Source organism: Schistocerca nitens, chromosome 2, assembly GCF_023898315.1.
Source record: "Schistocerca nitens isolate TAMUIC-IGC-003100 chromosome 2, iqSchNite1.1, whole genome shotgun sequence".
Taxonomy (NCBI): domain Eukaryota; kingdom Metazoa; phylum Arthropoda; class Insecta; order Orthoptera; family Acrididae; genus Schistocerca; species Schistocerca nitens.
Genome location: NC_064615.1, coordinates 769573931 through 769595482, shown reverse-complemented (window position 1 = coordinate 769595482; position 21552 = coordinate 769573931). Strand labels below are relative to the sequence as shown.

General features: G+C 42.9%; 1 protein-coding gene across 1 annotated transcript in view; it reads left to right on the top strand.

Moving 5' to 3' along the window:
* LOC126237011 (ubiquitin conjugation factor E4 B) overlaps nt 1–21552 on the top strand; it is a 313737-nt gene that overhangs the window by 79097 nt on the left and 213088 nt on the right. The window contains exon 7 of the mRNA XM_049946739.1: nt 14639–14905. Coding sequence (XP_049802696.1) covers nt 14639–14905 — 267 coding nt within the window. The remainder of the gene's footprint in view (nt 1–14638; nt 14906–21552) is intronic.

Genomic DNA, 21552 nt, shown 5'->3' with positions numbered 1-21552 from the left:
CTGACAAACCCTGCCTTGCATATGTACTACATTTACCCCACCTTCAAAAACTCCTCCCACCACCATACAGAATTCAAAACATAAGCCGACCCAAAACACAGTTATGAACCTTTCCTCCAAAAGCCTTAGCCCCACAGAAGCACCAGCCCTATGAAAAGGCCTCACCTTTTGTCCCACTCCCAAATTCCAAATGGGACTTCTTAAAGACTTTATCTCCTTCTCCTGGTACCTACAGTTGAAACACTTTTTTGCTGCCAACCCTACCAATCAGACTCAATCAAAGAGCAATATTGAACCATGCCAGACTCAATACAGTCCTCCATCCAAACTGATCCACCCCCACTGCAATTTTAACTTTTCGGAATTTCTTAACTTCAAACTTTGCATCACAGTCATTCCCCCAAATCCCTGAACATGCAAGGTAGACCGAGCGAGGTGGCGCAGTGGTTAGCACACTGGACTCGCACTCGGGAGGACGACAGTTAAAACCCTCATCCGGCCATCCTGATTTAGGTTTTCCTTGATTTCTCTGAATGACTCCAAGCAAATGCTGCGATGGTTCCTTTGAAAGGGTATGGTCAACTTCCTTCCCCACCCTTCCCTAATCTGATGGGACCAATGACCATGCTGTTTGGTTCCCTCCCCCAAACCGACAAACCAACCATGCAAGGTAGCCTTACATCCACTGAAAGAACCGCAATCTACCACCTAAAAACTGATTCTGATCTTATAGTCAGTCCTACCTGCTGACAAAGGCTCCACCACTGTGGTTTTGAACCGCAAGGATTACCTGGCAGGAGAACTCCAGCAGCTGTCAGAGTCATCCACCTACAATCCCTGCCATGGTGACCCCATTCCAGTAATTCAGTAGGATCTCCTCACCCCTACCACTCCATGCACTCCTACCTTCTACATGCTTCCTAAAGCCCATAAGCGCAACCGCCTGTGACACCCCATTGTGGCCAGTTACTATGCTCCCACTGAGAGAATCTCAGGTCTCGTAGACCAACACCTCAGGCTATTATCTGCAACCTACTCTTGTATATAAACTATACCAACCATTTCCTCCACTGAATCTCCACAGTTTCTGTTCCTTTACCACATGGTACTCTGCTTTTCACTGTTGATGCCACTGCCATTTACAGTAACATCCCTAATGTGCATGGCCTTTCTGCTATTGAACACTATCTTTCCCAATGCTCGAAGGATATCAAACCTACAACATCCTTCCTTCCTGGTCGCTATAACCAGCTATATCCTCAAAACAATTATTTCTCCTTTGAAGGCATCTCCTACAAACAAGTCTGGGGTATGGGTATAGACAACTGCATGCGACCATCCCATGCCAGTCTATTCATGGGCCATCTAGAGGAATCTTTCCTAACCCCTCATCTGGTTCAGATTCGTTGAAGATGTCTTTGTGATATGGATCAAGGATGAGGACACCCTATCCACATTTCTCAAGAACCTCAGCACCTTCTCCCCCATTTGCTTCACTTGGCCCTTTTCAACCCAACAAGCAGTGTTCCTCAATGTTGACCTCCTCCTCAAAAATGGGTACATCAGTACCTCCATTCATATCAAACCTACCAATTACCAGCAATACCTCCACTTTGACAGTTGTGGCCCATTCCATACCAAGAAGTCCCTTCCATACTGCCTAGCCACTTTTGGCCATAATACCTATAGGGAGGAGCAGACCCTCTGGAAATATACCAAGGGTCTTGCTGAGACCTTCACAAACTGTAATTACTGTCAAACCTTGTACCAAAACAGATCTCCTGTGCCTTATCTCTCCACTCACCCACCACTCCCAGCCCATGGGGCTCTTTTGCAGGTTCATGCATGGCTACCACAAGGGCCTTTCCACTTATGTGCCCCATGTCTATCCTCTTGCTAATCTTTTTCCCCTCCCTTGGGGAACAAGTCTGGAATGTTGTTGGAAATGTGTTCTGCATATTCAGTAGCCAATATCAGAACATTCTCTCCACTATCTTTCATTCCTTCTTTCTTTTTCCGTTCCCCTTCTCATACCCTTCCTCCACTTCAGCATTTGAGGTTCTCCTTTTTCTTCTTCCTCTCAGTGTGCTCCTGAAGGCCAGCCCACATGTCTGACATGTAACGGGTGATTGGGTAACGTGTAATTTGCAGCCCCGGGTTGAGAGGAAGTGTTCACACATACCCTCTGGTAAAGGCCAGGCCCAGGGAAGAGTGATTGCCTGAGCTTCTACCTTTTTAAATTGCTGATCAGTCCCTCTGTCAAATGTTTGGGAGATGTGACCTGAGGTGTAAACAGTCACCTAAGGTAGGTGTGCCCGCTTCTGAAGGGTGGCCACCAGTTGGAAGGAGCGCGCCATCGGAGATGCTGGTAGTCATGGGGGATTTTCTTGCACTGAGCCAAGCATCATCATCTCAGTCGACGTCTGCTAAACGTAACGGAATGAGGCTAAGGATTCAAAGACCCTCCCAGCTGCACCACAGTTCCTCATAGTTTCACATACTGAAGATGGTCAGTCCTTTTCTACAGTAAATCTGTTCATTATTCAGAAAGGTGTTGATGCAATTACTGGCTCTGTGAAATTTTCCTCTCATTTATGAAATGGCACTTTGCTTCTGGAGACTACTTCTGATTCTTGAGCACAACAACTGCTTGCAGATTCACTCCTCCATGGCTATCCTGTTCATGTCGAGGCCCATCGAACTCTGAATTATTCTCATGGTGTTATTTACACTAGGCTGCTAGATGGTCTGACTGAGGTAGAAATCCAAACATACCTCTCCGATCAGGGTATGTTGCAGTCCATCCAGTGATGACAAAAATAGATGCATCCTTAGTGCCCCACGAAATCTTTTTCTCACTTTTGATAGAGTCACAGATAAAAGCAGGCTATGAAGTTATCACAGTACGACCATACATACTGAACCTGATGTGGTGCTACCAGTGTCATCGTTACAACCACACTCGAGAGCCCTGTCAACACCAGGCCAAATGTGTAACCTGTGGTAGGGATGCTGATGAGGGCAATTGTCCACCTCCTTCTCCCCAGTGCTTCAACTGCAGTGGTGACCATGCCGTCTCCTCCCACAATTGTCCTGTGTATCTCAATGAGTGGGCTTTCCGGGAGATCTGGGTGAAGGAAAAAGTGCCTCACTCAGTCACTCGCAAGTTGTTGGATAGTTGGAAATCCTGCATTCTACCAACTGGCACCCACAGTACTGTTCTTACCACATCTTGCTCCACGAAGGACATGGCCACACAGACATGTGACCTCAAATTGAGCACCACGGTTGTGAAATCACCCAGCATCATGGTAACGTCCCCATCTCCCCTCCTCCAGCTGTGCAACCAGCCACCAAACTTTCATCTCATGGGGTGAAGTCACCTGCTACACAGCTGGATTCCTGGAAAGGAGAGAAAGCATACTCCTGTGAAAACTTCCCACATCCCTCCAGCCAACAAACATCTGAGGCTTCCTTTGCCACCCAGGAAGGCTCCAAGAAGTCAAACAAAAAGAAACAGTCTTCTCCTTCACCAATTCAGAGATCCTCTTTGATGATGTCGGCCACGTGATACCCTCGCCTGGCCGACTTTCATGTCACCAGTACATACCACCAACCATTTTTCTGCCCTGGACTCTGCCGACCGACAGAGGGAGAATGTCGATGTCTCTGTAGACCTCATGAAGCAGGATCCTCCTGCCTCTGTGCCCTGTAGTAGCAAGTCTTTGAAGGCTGGCACTTGGCAGCTGCTGAGATGACATCCCTTCATTTTTTCCTTGTCATGACTCTCCTCCAATGGAATGTTCGCAGCCTTTGATTCAGCAAAGCAGACTTATGGCTGCTCTTAGAATCGCAGTTCCGCTTTTACTCTGCCTCCAGGAAGCAAAATTGCATCCTCACGACCGCTTTGAGCTTTCGCATTTCTTCCCGGTCCGCTTCGTCCTTCCCCCAAGAACGGCATTCAATCTCATGGAGAAATCATGCTGCTTATCTGGGATGATGATCATAGTGAACCATCTCCCTGATGAACGGCTCCAAGTTGTTGCTGTCCACATTTTCCTTCCTCACTTGACCTTTTCCCTTTATACCGTTTACATCCCTCCATCATTCAGAATAACCAGGGCATATTTCCTCCAGCTTATTGGGCAACTCCCTCACACCTTTCTGCTGCTCAGTGGCTTTAATGCAAAGCATCCCCTTTGGGGCTCACCCAGAACCTGTCAGAGAGGTGCCCTTTTGGTTGACCTTCTCAATCACCTTAACCTCATCTGCCTTAACACGGGAGCACCCATGTTCCTTTCAGACTCCACTCACACCTATTGTCATTTGTACCTCTCCTTCTGCACTGCCCAGCTTGCCCATCATCTTGAGTGGTCCGTTCTCTCTGACACATACTCTGGAGACTGTTTCCTGTTTGCCATCCAATTGTTGACTTCAATCCCAACTACGTGCGCACCAAAATGGCAGCTTTCTAAGGCTGACTGGAAGCTTTACCCTTCCCTGGTGACCTTCAATGAACAACACTTACAGTTGTTGTGACCATGTATAATATCTTACAAACATTATCCTTACCATTGCAAAAGTTCCGTTCCTTCTACTTTCACGTTACTGCACTGTATCCCAGTTCCTTGGTCAACTGAGGCATGCTGAGACACCATTCGCCCACGGAGACATGCTCTCCATGTTTTTAACTATCATCGTAAGATGACAATTTGCATTCATTATAAACGGCTGCATGCACAGTGTCACTGCGTTCTTCAGAAGAGCAAAAAAGCTAGCTGGATTTCATTTACTAGTTCTTTTAAGAGTTCCACTACCTGCTCTGTTTTGAGGGCCATTCTCTGATGGCTCTCTGGGACCAAGGTCCATTCTCCAATTTCCAGCCTGACAGTAGCAGCTGATGTCATAGTGGACCCTATTGCTATCTCCAACACCTTGGTCTGCCATTTTGCAGAGATTTCGTTCTCCTCCCACTTCCACCCTGCCTTCTTCCATCGGAAACAAGCGGAGGTGGCTTGGGCAATACCCTCCCCTTCTCAGAATAGTTAGTGCTAAAATGCCGCCTTTAATATGAGGGAGCTAGATCATGCTCTCACTTCATGCCAATTCTCTGCCCCAGGGCCAGACAGTGTTCACATTCAGATGTTGCAGCACCTTACTCTTGCAGGTAAGCAATTTTTCCTTCAACTGTACAACGGCATCTGGGCAGAGGGCACGTTTCCCAGACACTGGTGTGAAGCCACTGTCATACCTACACCCAAGCCCAGTAAGGAATAACACCTTCCTTCTAGATATTGCCCTCTCTCACCAGCTGTGTTTGCAAGATGATGGAATGTGTGATTCATGCCCGGCTGGCATGGTGGCTTGAGTCTCACAATTTACTAACCACTGCACAGTGTGGATATCGAGCATGCTGTTCTACAATTGACCATCATCTTGTCACTTTTCCACCCGTGTCATGAATGGTTTCTTGCTGAAATACCAGCTGTAGTTGTGTTTGTCGATTTGGAGAAAGCCTTCAACACCAGCGGGAGGACTTGTATCGTCCGTAGTCTTTGCACGTAGAGCTTCCGTAGCCTCATGCCCCATTTCCTTCAGGAATTTTTACAAGGCCGAGTTTTCACAGTATATGTGAGTTCTGCCTTGTCAGACACCTTTATCCAGGAAAACGGTGTGTCTCAGAGTTCCGTCCTGAGTGTTGTCCTCTTTGCTATCACCATTAACCCTATAATGGCTTGCCTCCCGCCGGGCATCTTCAGCTCCCTTTTTTTATTGACGGTTTTGTCGTCTATTGCAGTTCTCTATGGACCTGTCTCATTGAGCGATGTCTTCAGCGATATCTTTACTTGTTGAGCACTGACAATGGGTTTCATTTTTCCATTAGCAAAACCGTTTGTATGAATTTGTGGCAGCGTGATTGGTTTCTTCCACCATCTTTAAATCTTGGGCCTGTTGCTCTTCCTTTTGTTGAAACTATGAAATTCCTGGGGCTCATGCTCAGTAGGAAACTTTCATGATCCTTCCATATGTCTTACCTGGCGGCCCGTTGTATGCGGTCCCTAAATGTCCTACTAGTCCTGAGTGGTGCTTACTGGGGAGCAGATCAAACTACCTTTCTCCATTTGTACCGGTCCCTTGTCCATTTGAAACTAGACTACAGGTGTTTCATTAATGCATCTGTGTGTCCATCCCTCTTATGCCACCTCTTGGCATCCGTTTGGCCACTGCCACCTTTTACTCTAGCCCGGTCGAGAGTCTATATGCAGAAGCTGCCAAACTACCACTGCTGCCGTGATGTTCTCCTCAGCGGATACACATGCCGTTTGTCTGCCATGCATGGCCACCCATCCTATGCCTCCTTCTTTGATGACTCCTTTGACTGCCAGTATGGGGCACGTCCTTCTTCTCTGTTACCTCCTGGAGTTTGCTTTTGGCTCTTGCTCCAGCAGCTTAACTTCATGCTACCAGCCACTTTCCTGATGGATGTGAACCCTTCACCACCTTGGCTTCGTGCGGCGGCCCTTGTTCACCTTGGACTTCATTCCCTCTATCGCCTTCAGTTTCAGTTTTGCAATAGTACCTTCGTGTAAACTGGTGGCTTTTTATACTGACCGTGGTGTCAGGTGTGCCTTCGTCATTGGCACTGGTGTTTTTTGCTATCAGCCTCCAGAACGCTGACCAGTATTTACAGCAGAGCTCTTTGCCGTGTATCAGGCCATGCAATACATCCAGCGACACAGGCTTTTCAATTACGTCATCTGTCCCGACTCTCTCAGTGCCCTTCAAAGCTGTGTGTGCTGTACACTGTCCATCCTTTAGTGCAATGGGTTCAGGAAAGCTGTCACTTGCTTACTCTTGATGGAGCCAGTGTGATGTTTATGTGGGTGCCTGATCTCATTGGTCTGACAGAAAACGAGGACACTGACATTGCTGCCAAGGCTGCAGTCTTTGTACCTCAGCCTACTAGTTCTTACATTTCCTTCGATGATCTCTGTGTTGCTGTCTGTCAGCAGGTGCTGTCACTTTGGCATCACCACTGGTCCTCCCTTCATGGGAACAAGCTCCAGCTTATTAAGCCTCTCCCAGTGGCTTGGACGACCTCCTCTTGGCCCTCTCGCCATGAGGAGATCATTTTAGCTAGGTTGCATATTGGGAACTGTCTTTTTAGCCATCGCCATTTGTTAAATGGTGCTTCCCCACCACTTTGTGCTCATTGCCCTCAACCTTTGATGGTATGCCATTTCTTTACAGAATGGCCTTTTTTTAACCACTTACATTCTCATTTGTGCTTGCCGTCTGAGTTATTGGCTGTTATAGCGAACAACTCATGGGTTGTTGACTGCGTTTCAGTTTTTATCCATCATAGCAATATGGTGAAGGACATCTAATCTTTAGTTCAGGACCTCTGTTTCTCTATAGCATATTTTATAGATCTTCATCCAAGTTTTTAGCTGTGTTCTCTTCCATAGATTGGGATTAACATGTAGTCGTTTTTAACTCCTATCTTTGTTTTTGTGTTCTGCAGTTTGGACATGGGCACATATGACTAGTTGTTTTTGTGCCCCCACCACCACCACCACCACCACCACCCTACCCCACTCCACCCTGAAATCCCACTGTTCAGCCACAAAAGAGCATTTCCTTCGTGACTCTTACCACTCAGGACTGGAGCAACTGAGTCACATTCTCTGCCAGGTTTTTGACAATCTCTCGTCGTGCCCTTAAATGAGGAATAGCCTACCCACTATTCTCACCTCCTCCCATAGTGTTATTCGGCCACCCACCGAAACTGAATCTACACAAAAGCCATGTCTATCCCTACACAAGCCCTACTCCCAACCCTTGCCTCATGGCTCATATTCCTGTAATTGACATAGATGCAAGACCTGTTCCATACATCCTCCCACCACTACCACCACCACCACCTACCCCAGTCCAGTCACAAGTATCACCTTTCCCATCAAAGTCAGGGCTACCTGTGGAACCAGTCGTGTGATCTACAAGCTATGCTGCAACTACTGTGCTGCATTCTACAAGAGCTTGACAACCAGCAAACTGCCTGTCCACATGAATAGCCACCGACAAACAGTGGCCAAGAAACAGCAGGACCACCCAGTTGCTGCACAAGTTGTCCAACACAACATTCTTTATCATACCTAAGGAAGAAGGGCTGTCATTCTGTTGAATATTAGATAACACAGAAATCTGGGGAAATGGATTATCAGCTAAGGGGGGAAGAAGCACAAAATGTCTGACGATTATGGCTGGAAATCAAGTGTTAATATAGGAATGATTCGCTGGCAATGAGCAACTGCAATCAGTGAAAATCTTGGCATACCTGTGTTTGCCACTCCCAAAAGTGTGTTGCTTGTAGTATACCAGTTTCTCTTTATCAGTTTTAAAACAATTTATCGTACTTTATCGTAGGAGACACTAGTCGTTGCTGTTGCTGTTGCTGTTTGCTGTTGCTGTTGTTGTCTTCAGTCCAGAAACTGGTTTGATGCAGCTCTCCATGCTACTCTATCCTGCGCAAGCCTCTTCATCTCCAAGTAACTACTGCAACCTACACATCCTTCTGAATCTGCTTAATGTATTCATTCCTTGGTCTCCCTCTATGATTTTTATCATCCATGCTTCCCTCCAGTACTAAACTGGTGATCCCTTGATGTGTCAGAACATGTCCTACCAACCGATTCCTTCTCCTAGTCAGATTGTGCCACAAATTCTTCTTCTCCCCAATTCTGTTCAGTACATCCTCATTAGTTACGTGATACCCATCTAATCTTTAGAATTCTTCTGTAGCACCACATTTCAAAAGCTTCTATTCTCTTCTTGTCTACACTGTTTATCGTCCATGTTTCACTTACATGCATGGCTACACTCCATATAAATACTTTCAGAAAAGACTACGTGACACTTAAATCTATTCTCAGTGTTAACAAATTTCTCCTATTCAGAAACACTTTCCTTGCCATCATAGCCAGTTTACATTTTATATCCTCTCTACTTCGACAATCATCAGTTATTTTGCTCCCCAAATAGCAAAACTCATCTACTACTTTAAGTGTCTCATTTCCTAATATAATTCCCTCACCATCGTCTGATTTAATTCGACTACATTCCATTAGCCTTGTTTTGCTTTTGTTAATGTTCCTCTTATATCCACCTTTCAAGACACTGTCCATTCCGTTCAATTCTTCTTGTCTGATAGAATTACAATGTCATTGGCGAACCTAAAATTTTTTGTTTCTTCTCTATGGATTTTAATTCCTACTCCAAATTTTCCTTTCTTTCCTGTACTACTTATTTGATATACAGATTGTATAACGTCAGGGATAGGCTACAGCCGTGTCCCACTCCCTTCTCAATCGCTACTTCCCTTTCTTGCCCTTCAACTCTTGTAACTGCCATCTGGTTTCTGTACAAATTGTAAACAGCCTTTCGCTTCCTGTATTTGACCCCTACCACCTTCAGAATTTGGAAGAGAGTATTCCAGTCACATTGTCAAGAGCTTTCTGTAAGGCTGCAAATGCTAGAAACATAGGTTTGTCTTTCCTTAATCTATCTTCTAAGATAAGTCATAGGGTCAGTATTGCTTCATGTGTTTCAGCATTTATACTGAATCCAAACTGGTCTTCCCCGAGGCCAGCTTCTACCAGTTTTTGCATTCATCTGTAAAGAATTTGTGTTAGTATTTTGCAGGCATGGCTTATTAAACTGTTAGTTCTGTAATTTTCACACTTGTCAACACCTGATTTCTTTGGATTTGGGATTATCATATTCTTCTTGAAGTCTGAGGGTATTTCACCTGTCTCATATACCTTGCTCACCAGATGGTAAAGTTCTGTCAGGGCTGGCTCTCCCAACGCTATCAGTAGTTATAATGGAATATTTTCTACTCCTGGGGCCTTGTTTCGACTTAGGTCTTTCTGTGCTCTGCCGAACTCTTCACGCAGTATCATATCTCCCATTTAATCTTCATCTATGTCTGTTTCCATTTCCATAATATTGCCCTCAAGTACATTGCCCTTGTATATAGACCCTCCGTTTACTCCTTTCTGCTTTCCCTTCTTTGCTTAGAACTGGTTTTCCATCTGAGCTCTTGATACTCATTTAAATGGTTTTTTTTTCTCCAAAGGTCTCTTTAATTTTCCTGTAGGCAGTATCGGTCTTACCCCTAGTGATACATGCCTCTACATCCTTACATTTGTCCTCTAGCCATTGCTGCTTAGCCATTTTGCACTTCCTGTTGATCTCATTTTTGAGACATTTGTATTCCTTTTTGCCTGTTTCATTTACTGCATTTTTATATTTTCTCATTTCATCAATTAAATTCAGTATTTCTTCTGTTACCCAAAGATTTCTACTAGCCCTTGTCTTTTTACCTACTTGATCCTCTGCTGCCTTAACTATTTCATCTCTCAAAGCTACCCATTCTTCTTCTACTGTATTTCTTTCCCCCTTTCTTGTCAATAGTTCCCTATTGCTCTCTCTGAAACTCTCTAGAACCTCTGGTTCTTTCAGTTTATCCAAGTCCCACATACTTAAATTCACACCTTTTTGCAGTTTCTTCCATTTTAATCTACAGTTCATAACCAATCAGTTGTAGTCAAAGTCCACATCTGTCCCTGGAAATGTCCTACAACTTAAAACCTTGTTCTTAAATATCTGTCTTTCCATTATATAATCTACCTAAAACATTCCAGTGTCTTTAGGCCTCTTCCACATATACAACCTTCTTTCATGATTCTTAACCCAAATGTTAGCTGTGATTAAGTTACGCTCTGTGCAAAATTCTACCAGACGGCTTCCTCTTTTATTCCTGACCCCCAGTCCATATTCATCTACTACTTTTCCTTCTCTCCCTTTTCCTACAGTTGAGTTCCAGTCCCCCATGAAAATTTTCATCTCCCTTCACTATCTGAATAATTTCTTTTATCGCATCTTACATTTCTTCAATCTCTTCATCATCTGAGGTGCTAGTTGGCATATAAACTTGTACTACTGCGGTAGGTATGGGCCTCGTGTCTATCTTGGCTACAATAATGCAATCACTATGCTGTTCATAGCATATTATCCACGTTCCTATGTTTTTATTCATTATTAAACCTACTCCTGCATTACCATTATTTGATTTTGTATTTATAAACCTGTATTCACCTGACCAGAAGTTCTGTTCCTCCTGCCACCGAACTTCACTAATTCCCGCTATATGTAGCTTTAACTTATCCATTTCCCTTTTTAAATTGTCTAACCTATCTGCCCAATTAAGGGATTTGACATTCCATGTTCCGATCCATAGAACGCCAGTTTTCTTTCTCCTGATAATGACGTCCTCCGGAGTAGTTGCCGCCTGGAGATCTGAATGGGGCACTATTTTACCTCCGGAATATTTTACTCAAGAGGACACCATCATCATTTAACCTTACAGTATAAAGCTGCATGCCTTCGGGAAAAATTACGCCTTTAGCTTCTCCTTGCTTTCAGCCGTTCACAGTACCAGCACAACAAGGCCGTTTGGGTTGACGTTACAAGGCCAGATCAGTCAGTCATCCAGACTCCCCTGCAATGAAAAGGCTGCTGCCCCTCTTCAGGTTTCTCTGGCCTCTCAACAGATACCCCTCTGTTGTGGTTGGACCTATGGTATGGCTATCTCTATTGCTGAGGCATGCAAGCCTCCCCACCAACAGTGAGGTCCATGGTTCGTGGGGGGAGACACTAGCTATGAATTTTAGTTTAGCTGTCAGTTACATGAAACTGATAAAATTGAAGTGATGGAGAGAGGGAGAGGGGGGGGGGGAGAGAGAGAGAGAGAGAGAGAGAGAGAGAGAGAGAGAGAGAGAGAGAGAGAGAGAGAGATTGCATTGTTCATGCATGATTTTTGTTGTATTGATTCTTTTAAAGGGAACAGGTATTAAACTATCGTTTTTTGTGCTTGGCTTGTGAAGTCTTAAATACCCAAAATTCAGTTTCAGTTGAATTATAACTAGGCGTTCATGTAGCATTACACCATAGTGCATTCTATATTATAGTTTTAAATATCATCATCAAGCAACCATTGCACTCTAGAATATTTTATCAGGAGAAGAAAATAGTTTTGTTTGTTAATCAATCAAATACAGATTACAGATAATGTAATCCCTCTCCTATTCATGAAGTATGTGCCGTATTGATAATTTATGACAGGTTAAAACTGTGTGGTGGGGCATGAATATGGACATTTGCTGCGTATGACACAGACTGGAATATGGACAGGGGGGGAGTTGTGGGTGCTTAAGAGGTGATTGAAAGAAATTAAACTAAACAAAAAAGTGTGGCCGGCCAGGGTGGCCGAGCGGTTCTAGGCACTACAGTCTGGAACTGTGCAACCACTACGGTCGCAGGTTCGAATCCTGTCTCGGCCATGGATGTGTGTGATGTCCTTAGGTTAGTTAGGTTTAAGTAGTTCTAAGTTCTAGGGGACTGATGACCTCAGAAGTTAAGTCCCATAGTGCTCAGAGCCATTTGAACAAAAAAGTGTGTGTTTATTGCAATGATACAATTCACATTTACACTCTTTAGGAAACATAGAATTATACCAAGAGCATCTAAAAGCAATGGGGTGGTTAGCAAGAAAGTTATTTGAACTGGTTACAGACCGTAAAACCTTAATGAACAATGAAGAAAATGATAAAAAGCTTTAAACTTGTAGGGTCCTATTGCCCATGTTGAAACTGACAACCATGTTTGTATGCTGCTTCTCATGGGTAGTAATGTTACAATTTAGACACCCCCTCCTATACACTTTGTGGTACAATTCAGATCTTCATCTTGTCATTGACTCCTCTCTACTCCATCAAAATTTCACATAATATCTCTCACACCAAAAACCTTCAGATACTCAGATGCGCACCAAAACACTGATTTAGTTCGTGCTATGTGTTGTCGTCCAGTAGAAGATGCGTAAAGGATAATTAAAAGTAACACCAGAACCACGAAGTGTAGGCAAACCGTATCTGTGAGATCAAAATGTGAAGATCTCGGGTAGATGAGTTGGTAGAGCGTCAGATCATTGTACTAAAGGTCACGAGTTCGAAACTTACTGATAGTGATTTTTTTAAAAAAAATTTTTTTTATTTTATTTTATTTTTTTTTAACAGATTATTCCTGAAATCGTTAAATGGGATACCATTTTTCATTTTTCTGGCATGTGAAAGGACGTTTCAGAGTTTGTAACAATGTTCTTTTGGCAGTCTGCTTTCACTTCATTAGTTGAAAGTAGCAAACCTATACAGTACATTTGTATAGATAGGTGTGGTGTTACCTATGCAAATGTACACTATACGTTTGCTACTGTCAACTAACAAAGATAAGGCAGACTGCCAAAAGAACATTGCTACAAACTTTGAAACATCCTTTTACACAACAGAAAAATGTTCTTCCATACAACAATTTTACATGTAATCTGTTCAAAAAAATTCACCAGCAGTGGGCTTCAGGCTTAGTACCTTTAGCAAGTTCGGGATACAAGTTCAGGCAGGAATCCTCGAGGCAGTGTCTGTGAAAGAATAGGTGACAAAAGAAGGGATTCTGACACTCCCAGACCTCCCACTGACCCAGAGGTGGCACTTGTGGGCCTCTCCTCAGGCCAGTTGTCTAAAGAGCCCTGCAAGACTAATGCAGCAAATTGCACAAGTTGTGCTCGTAGATCTGACAGAACTTCACTCAATGGTGGTGAGCTGCATCTCTGTACCAACTCACCTACCAGAGATCTGCACACTCAGAGCTCATAGATACGGTTTGCCTATACTCCGCAGTTCAGATGTTACTTTTAATAACTGTTTATGCATCTTATACTGGATGACAGCAAACAGCACAAACTAAATCAGTGTTTTTGTTGATACTTTATTGACACACAACGTTTGGAACCCATCTGAGTGTTTGAATCTGGAGGTTTGGGTGTCAGCTCTAATTTCTTTCACAAACAATAAGCCTGAAGTTATGTTAAACATAGACTCTTCTTCTGATATCCCTTCTTCATATGAGGCCTCACAGTCATAAAGTGCAGCACTACATCAATTCCACCAAGGATATCAGTCACATAGCGTCATTAAGTTTGGAACAGAAGCAAGAGAAACAGTGACATAGCTGAAGCTTTGAATCGGTTCATGAGGCATTCTCAGATGGCTTATTCAGATGGAAATTGACAGTAAAATACAGTGTATGTGTTCAAGCCCCCATCTGGCACACAATTTTAACCAGCTACAGGTGTTTATTTACATTTAAGTATTTTAATGACAGTAGAAATGACAGCTCGTGAGAGTATAGTGGTTTTGTACAGAGTATTCAGTTGAATTTGTGAAGTTTATCCAAGATCATTGGTGTTCTGATAAAAAATAAGACTGTGAAAGAAGCAAATTCTGTACAGTAGTTCATGATAAATACTAAAGATAATGCTGTGCCAGAACATCTCTCAGTTAAAAAATCATTGATTACAATATTAATTATTTGTCGAAGTCCTCATGAGGAGTTGCTTTTAAATATAATCATTACATCAAAGCCTTGTTCCTGTTGGAAATTTTTAAAGGACGTTGTACACTGTGTGTGATAGAATGTTGCTGAACTAATTTTGTTTTGTTTTTGTTTGACAATATTTCAGAGATGCAGCTCACCACCATTGAGTGAAGTTCTGTCAGATCTACGAGCACAACTTGTGCAATTTGCTGCATTAGTCTTGCAGGGCTCTTTAGACAACTGGCCTGAGGAGAGGCCCACAAGTGCCACCTCTGGGTCAGTGGGAGGTCTGGGAGTGTCAGAATCCCTTCTTTTGTCACCTATTCTTTCACAGACACTGCCTCGAGGATTCCTGCCTGAACTTGTATCCCGAACTTATACATCACCAGGCCCAGGAGATGCCTTCTCAAAGGTAGGCTGTGTCAGTATTGTGCTACTTTGTGTTTACTTGCACAGTAGTCCTTCAGTTAACTGTTCTTCTGTCTTACTGTATAGGAAACATGACCTTTTCTCCCATTATTCCAAGTCACAAGGTAAATAGACACTTGAATAAGTGACATAATTTATTAACATTGTTGAAATAGTAATTCTCATATTTTTTGTTGGTTAGTGATTTGTTGCATGAAATTAAAAGAAAAAAAACTATTACTTCTTCCTTTCCACTCTGCCAAGTTTGATAACTAAAAATGAGCGAGGTGAATGTAATAAGGCTGATAGTAAACTTTAGTGTTGCAGAATACACTGATTAGCTTTACTTAATCAGTTTATTATGTTCATAATCTTGTTAGATGTCAGAAATTGTGTTTGAATGAATGTTGCATTTTATTAATGTTTCCTGCATTTGTAATACAATGTTAAACCATATATGCTTCATGTGTCAGGTTTTGAATATATGTAGTGACTTCAGAAAGTAAGTTATTGTAGAGTGCTGACAGCACTCAATAGGGTGAGTGGTCATGGTGACAGGCCAGTGGCAGGTCTACAGCACTGTGGCACCATGTCCCACAAGGAGACTCAGTGCAGGCAGCAGCTGGCTCAACACAGTCTCAAACTCATGGCTGCATCTGGCAGTGCCCATTCGCTTCATCATCTGGCATAGAGCTGGTGTCTTGATGGTGATGCTGGACGTCAAATGAATCTGCTTCAAAATTTCATATCTGTTTTTACATCAAAGAGACGGCACCTTTGTTGCATTACTATCCAGTTCTTGGTCAGGTAGCTCACATCCAGGGTATTGTCATGCTCTCATGACATTTCCCTACCCGGATTGGTTCTTACTGCTAAGCGGTGCAAGTTCCCACTTAATATGGCTAGCTCATCTCATAAACCTTCTGCTTATGTGTTATTCTAATTCACAGGTTGCCACACTGCACTTAGTGGTACATAGTTGCTACTGCAACATTTCATGGCGACTTTCTTACAATATCTTACTGATCTCACTAAAAACTGAGTAGCGAGACTACACTGCCCATCTTCACAGGCAAGAACCGGCCCCTCAGGTCTTGATCAGGACTGGTTTTCCACCATGGCTACTTCCACCTTTGAGCAATATAATAAGTGCACACCAATAGACTGGCAATTCTTAACACTATACACTTACTACACTCAACTTTAGGACTGTGTTCCATCATCCTCAAACCGTACAAATTTATTCTCCATCTCTCTCTTGGGGGATCCAGTCCACTAGAACCTAGACTACCCATGGATCAGGTTCCTCAATGGCTCTTAATCTGAGGTAAATAAAATCCATGCAGAGCAAAATCAGAGTCACAATGACGCTATGAATCGTGACACTCAAGGTCACGTTTAATGGTTGGTTTGGGGGGAGTAAAGGGACCAGACTGCCACGGTCATCAGTCCGGTCACGTTTAATCAATGTCTACCAGCTCAGTACTGTTCCATGTACTGCATTAGTTGCTTTGCAGTGATCCACCCCTCACGGGCGGATATTGTCCATCTTAGTGAATGGAATAAACTTGGTTCCCAGGTTTTGTTTAAGAAGTTAATGTTTTGTTTAGGCAACATCTCTAAGGGCTTGTCCAGCCAATATATGTTGGCTGTATTATATTTAAAAGAGTAACTCCCATTGTTGTAGCCAGGAAATGAAATGTTGGTGCTGTAATATCACACATGGTTCCATTAACTAACAACCAACGACCTCTTAACTCAAAGCACTTGCTCCCATGAGCTTACCTTTTTCTTAGCAAATTGCAACCACTATTATGTCGTACACTTCATACACTTGTTTGTAATATTGCTTTCTGGAAGTATGGCTTTGACCCCATCACTTTCTTTCAGCATGGTGCATGTGCTTCCACCCATCTGGATTTTGCAGGTAGGATATATGATGACCATCCCACTTTGGCATTGCTATAATTTCACAGGGTGTATACGACCCCGGACAACCGGGAGATCTGGGAAAAACCTGGGAATTTTTTCATCTGGGAAAAACCTGGGAATTTTTTCATCTGGGAAAAACCTGGGAATTTTTTCATCTGGGAAAAACCTGGGAATTGTTTAGAATTCCGGGAATTTTTCATTGTTTTGGTTTTCAGTTGAATTTTTGTAATTTTGACTGGTAAGAACCAATACTCTAACAAAGGATATTACTGTATCCCGCTACTGCAGAATAATGCTGCAGCAACAAAACATGAACGAGAGAAAAAAACGAAAATAAAACTTAAGTTGCCAAGGAAATGGGCCATATACAACAACAAAACAGTGCTCATACAAGCGTCTGCCAACAGCAATGTGTGTCAAAGTCTTTAGGAAGGCTATGCAATTCTTTATAACAAATTGCCTCCGATGAGCGTGACGTGACAACTTTAAATTAGATTCGTTTGAGCTGTTGCGGGCGGGCTCTTGAATATGCGCATGAGTAATACGTTCTCCCGCTTCTGGTTACAGAAGTGTGGTTGGGCACCACTACTTAATATTGCCCCGGTTCGGAAATACAGTAAATCTGGGGCTGATGCACAGAGCAGTCTGAGTTGAGGTGGGAAGTCTCCATGTGACCTGTGTTTACGTTCAGTGATTTTGTTGTTTCCTCTTCGTTTATTGCTCTCACGTTAAATGATAACAAAACTGATTTTTGTGGCCGGCAGCTATCAAATCAATTAAAATACGTTCGCATAATTACAGAAAGCTAAAATGTGTCATTAGTTTCAGATTTTATCTCCACCTTTCTGACAGTCAAGCATTAATCGCCTTACAGAACGATGAAGTTATTTTTGCCAGTTTGCTAAAGAGATTTGGCTGAAAATTAATCTTTTCTGCTGAGGCAGTCAATTTATTTCAAACGAAGTGTTTAATTTCACACTATTGGCTAGTTTCAACTGTTCGCTGCATTTCAAGTGCACTTATGGCATTATGCCATAATAAAAAACCAGACATTAGATAATACAGTACTGGTGCTCCAAGAGAATATACATATGAATGTGCATTTTCAGCCAAATTATGCGTTTTAGTATGGTTCACAAAATTCCGACGGCCTTGAAGTATCATCTGAAGTCTTGTTTCTTTTATGACATATTTTCTTATTTGTGTGTTCGCGCTACTGAAGAGTGATCTTGCTATTGGCTTACTACATCAGGTGTCCTATGCTGCCATCAGCTGGCGAGATCACGTGACATGAGCTATGACTGTCTTACAAAAGCGCATCACAATCTCGATTTCAATGTTCTGGAAAGTAACATGCGGTGTTTAGTGGAATTAAAATTTATACCTTCGTAATACGAAAATATGCAGCGTACATGTTGCTGCACATCAAAGGTCTTTCAAAAAAAAATTTTCCCTGCCTGAGTTTCGTTTTCTAAAGTGCCGAGTTCTGTTTTCTAAAGTGCGGGGAAATTCTACTCCGGTATATAAAACCACAAACATTCAAAGGATTGATGAGTTTTACTGTGCCGAGGAAGAGTTATACTGTCACTTAACACGGAGAAAGTGTGTTTTCACCCGGAATAAAGTGTGTTTTTAACAGGGAAATCCGGGAAAAATCCGGGAATTTTTTTTCCTTGTCCACGTATACACCCTGTTTCACTACCGCATACTGATCCCCATCTTCCATCACCATTACCCTCGCTGACATGTACAACCATACACTATCCATTTTTCATCCACAATTGCGCCATGGTAGTAGGAAGACAGGTTCTGGCTGATGGGCTCTGCTACTAGTTGTTGTTATGATGATAATTATCTCTGCACCTTTCTCAGCCCCTTCAGATATTGCTCAGGTGACAATAAGACCGGACTCAGTTGCCCATGGAGTGACTGATGAACAGCATCCTGCAATTCAGCAACTCCAGATACTATCTTGTAATGACTGCAACAGTCTCGTCAGTGTTATTGAAGCCCTTTATACTTTGCATCCCTATTTCAACTGTTTCTAAATCCCAGTTCAGAGTGCTAACTGATGTCTTGGCAAAATCCATTATCTTTTCTAGTGAGCTATCGAAGCATGCATGTGTTGTTCAGCATGCTACTTTCCAAACCCCCAGTCCATGTGGAATGCCACTCAACAGCCACTCTGTTCCCTTCTGCCAATTTTCTTGTGGCCTCTGATACCTTGATCAGCTCACTTAATGTCGTTTGCATCCACTGTCCCAAACATGATCTTGAGTATCCTGCCTCCAACATCTGTCAATTCCCTTTTTATCCTTCATGACTCATGCGACACTACTTCTACTACTTCCTGCATCTGTTCCTTCAGTTGCACATATGCCACAAGCATTTTCTTGGGTTCTTCAGATACTTCCCCCAATACGCCATTACTACTTGCTAATTGCTGCAAACCTAAAAGGACCTATTCCAGCCTCCTTATCTCATTCTGTTGTTCCTATACATTGAATACCAAACATAATAGCCGTTTGTGTCTAGATAATACCACATACTGCTGCCTGGAAAACAAAACTCCTCCATCCAGGTGATGATTTTGCTGCACTCCCACTCTGCTCCATCCGAAGAGATAAACCACTGCCAAAACTAGCATTCTTCTTCCCTCACCTTTTCTGAACTGCACTCTGAGGACAGCGACTGTTGTCACCTCGCCTCTCTCCAGAAGCCTGCTGTCTCTGAACAGCACTTCTCACCAATAACAAAAGATAATCTTTATTCTAACAGATACATATAATCCTACTCGAAATTACTTCAATAATATACACAACACACAAAAGAAAATAACCAAAACCACAAGAATCACAATAAAACACAAAATATGATGACTACTTCCTCAATCTTAACGATACAGTGTATGAGGTATGTGGAGTTCCTTCTCTTTTTGCTTATTGTCCCACTTCGTACTTCCCCTCTCTTCCTGGGTCCCCTAATATTACCCATGTGATTGCTTCTGGCACTCCTATGAATGGTTATAAACATCCGACATGTAACGTCATTGATCTCTTTGGCAGATGTAGCTTCACTGTCACCTGTGACACTGTTTCAGTCACTTGGTATGGGCTTTGGTACTGTGTCACAAACTTACCTTCCATTTCAGAGTATAAGAACTGGATAGCACTCACCTTGCATTGAGGGCAAGTTCCCTTACACTTTACTGCCTCCTGTTGCCTTTCCAATGCCTTGGTGTTTGCTTGTTGGACCTTCAACACATCTCACTGTTTTCACAAATTTTCAGGCTGATTCTCATTTCCTGATCCTTTATGCTTAATCTCATTGAATGGTGTGGCATCTTCTTGCCATACACCACCTCGAATGGTGGCAAAACAGTGCTGGTGTGTACCTTTAAATTATATGCACTCACCGCAAAAGTTAAATATATGTCCCAGCCCGTATGGTGAGAGTTCATGCAATAACTAAGTATCCTCCCAGTCGTCCAATGAACCTTCTCTGCCCTTCCATTTGATTGATGATGAAATGGACTAGTTCTTAATTTCTTCACTTTCAACAACTGACGCATCATCTTCATCAGGTCAGATAAGAAAATCCTCCCGTTATCCATAATTATTGTCTCCGGCCTCCAAATTTAACATCCATCTACTCAACAGAAGTTGTGCGACTGAGACTGCCTCTTGGTCCAGCATAGGCACCATCTTTATGCAATGAGAAAAATGGTGTATTATAGTCAGCACAAAATGATTCCTTGCTGGCCTTCCATAGAATGGTCCTAATACATCCACCTTAGTAACACTAAACGGTTCCACTGCATCTGGCAATCTCTGCAATAGTATTTGCTCCTGTCTCAAATCCACATGCTGTACACAGTTTCTGCCATACTTATTAACATCACTTTTCCTTCCTCTCCAGCAGTACTTCTCTGCCACCCTGTCATTCAGCACTCTGCATCCCCCATGGCCAGATAAAACATGATCACGCTTTTAGCTCAGCACTTCTTTCCTTAACTTCGTTGGTATAACCACTTGTGGTCCTGATCTCATTGCCCTACATAACAACCTGTCACACTTGGTGGACTGCTGCTGCTAACTGTACTACTTACACTCCCCGCAGCACTCTGTGCTGCGTGCCACTCGGCAGTGTCCTGACCTAGTGCTTGTAGCACCACTACCTTCCTGCTTAGCATGTCCTCATTTCCATATTGTCCTCCCTGGTTTGTAGATTACTTTGCACTCGAATTCGCTGAGGTTTAATGCCAAACTCCTCAGTCTACTAGATGGGTCCTTCAAACTTAATAACCACTTCAAAGCAGCATGATCAATCACTACTTTAACTTTCTTCCCGTACAGGTAACACCAGAAGTATGTTACTGTGTACACCAGGCTAAGCATCTCTCTCTTTGTGGTAGAATATTTCTTCTCAAGTTCATTCAATTATCTCGAAGCAAAAGCAATAAGATACTGCTCTCCATTAACCCCCTGGCTCAGAACGAACTCGAGTGCACAGTTTGACACGTCAGATGACAACACAAATTTCTTCTGAAGATCTGCAGACACTTGACACTGAACTCAATGTAAGAAACACTTTAACTCGATAAATGATTTATGACACTCCTCAGATGACACAAATTTAATATCTGCCTTTAGTATTTGTGCAAGCAGCCTTAGTCTATTCGCAAAACACCTCGCAAGTTTTCAATAATAATTTCCAAGA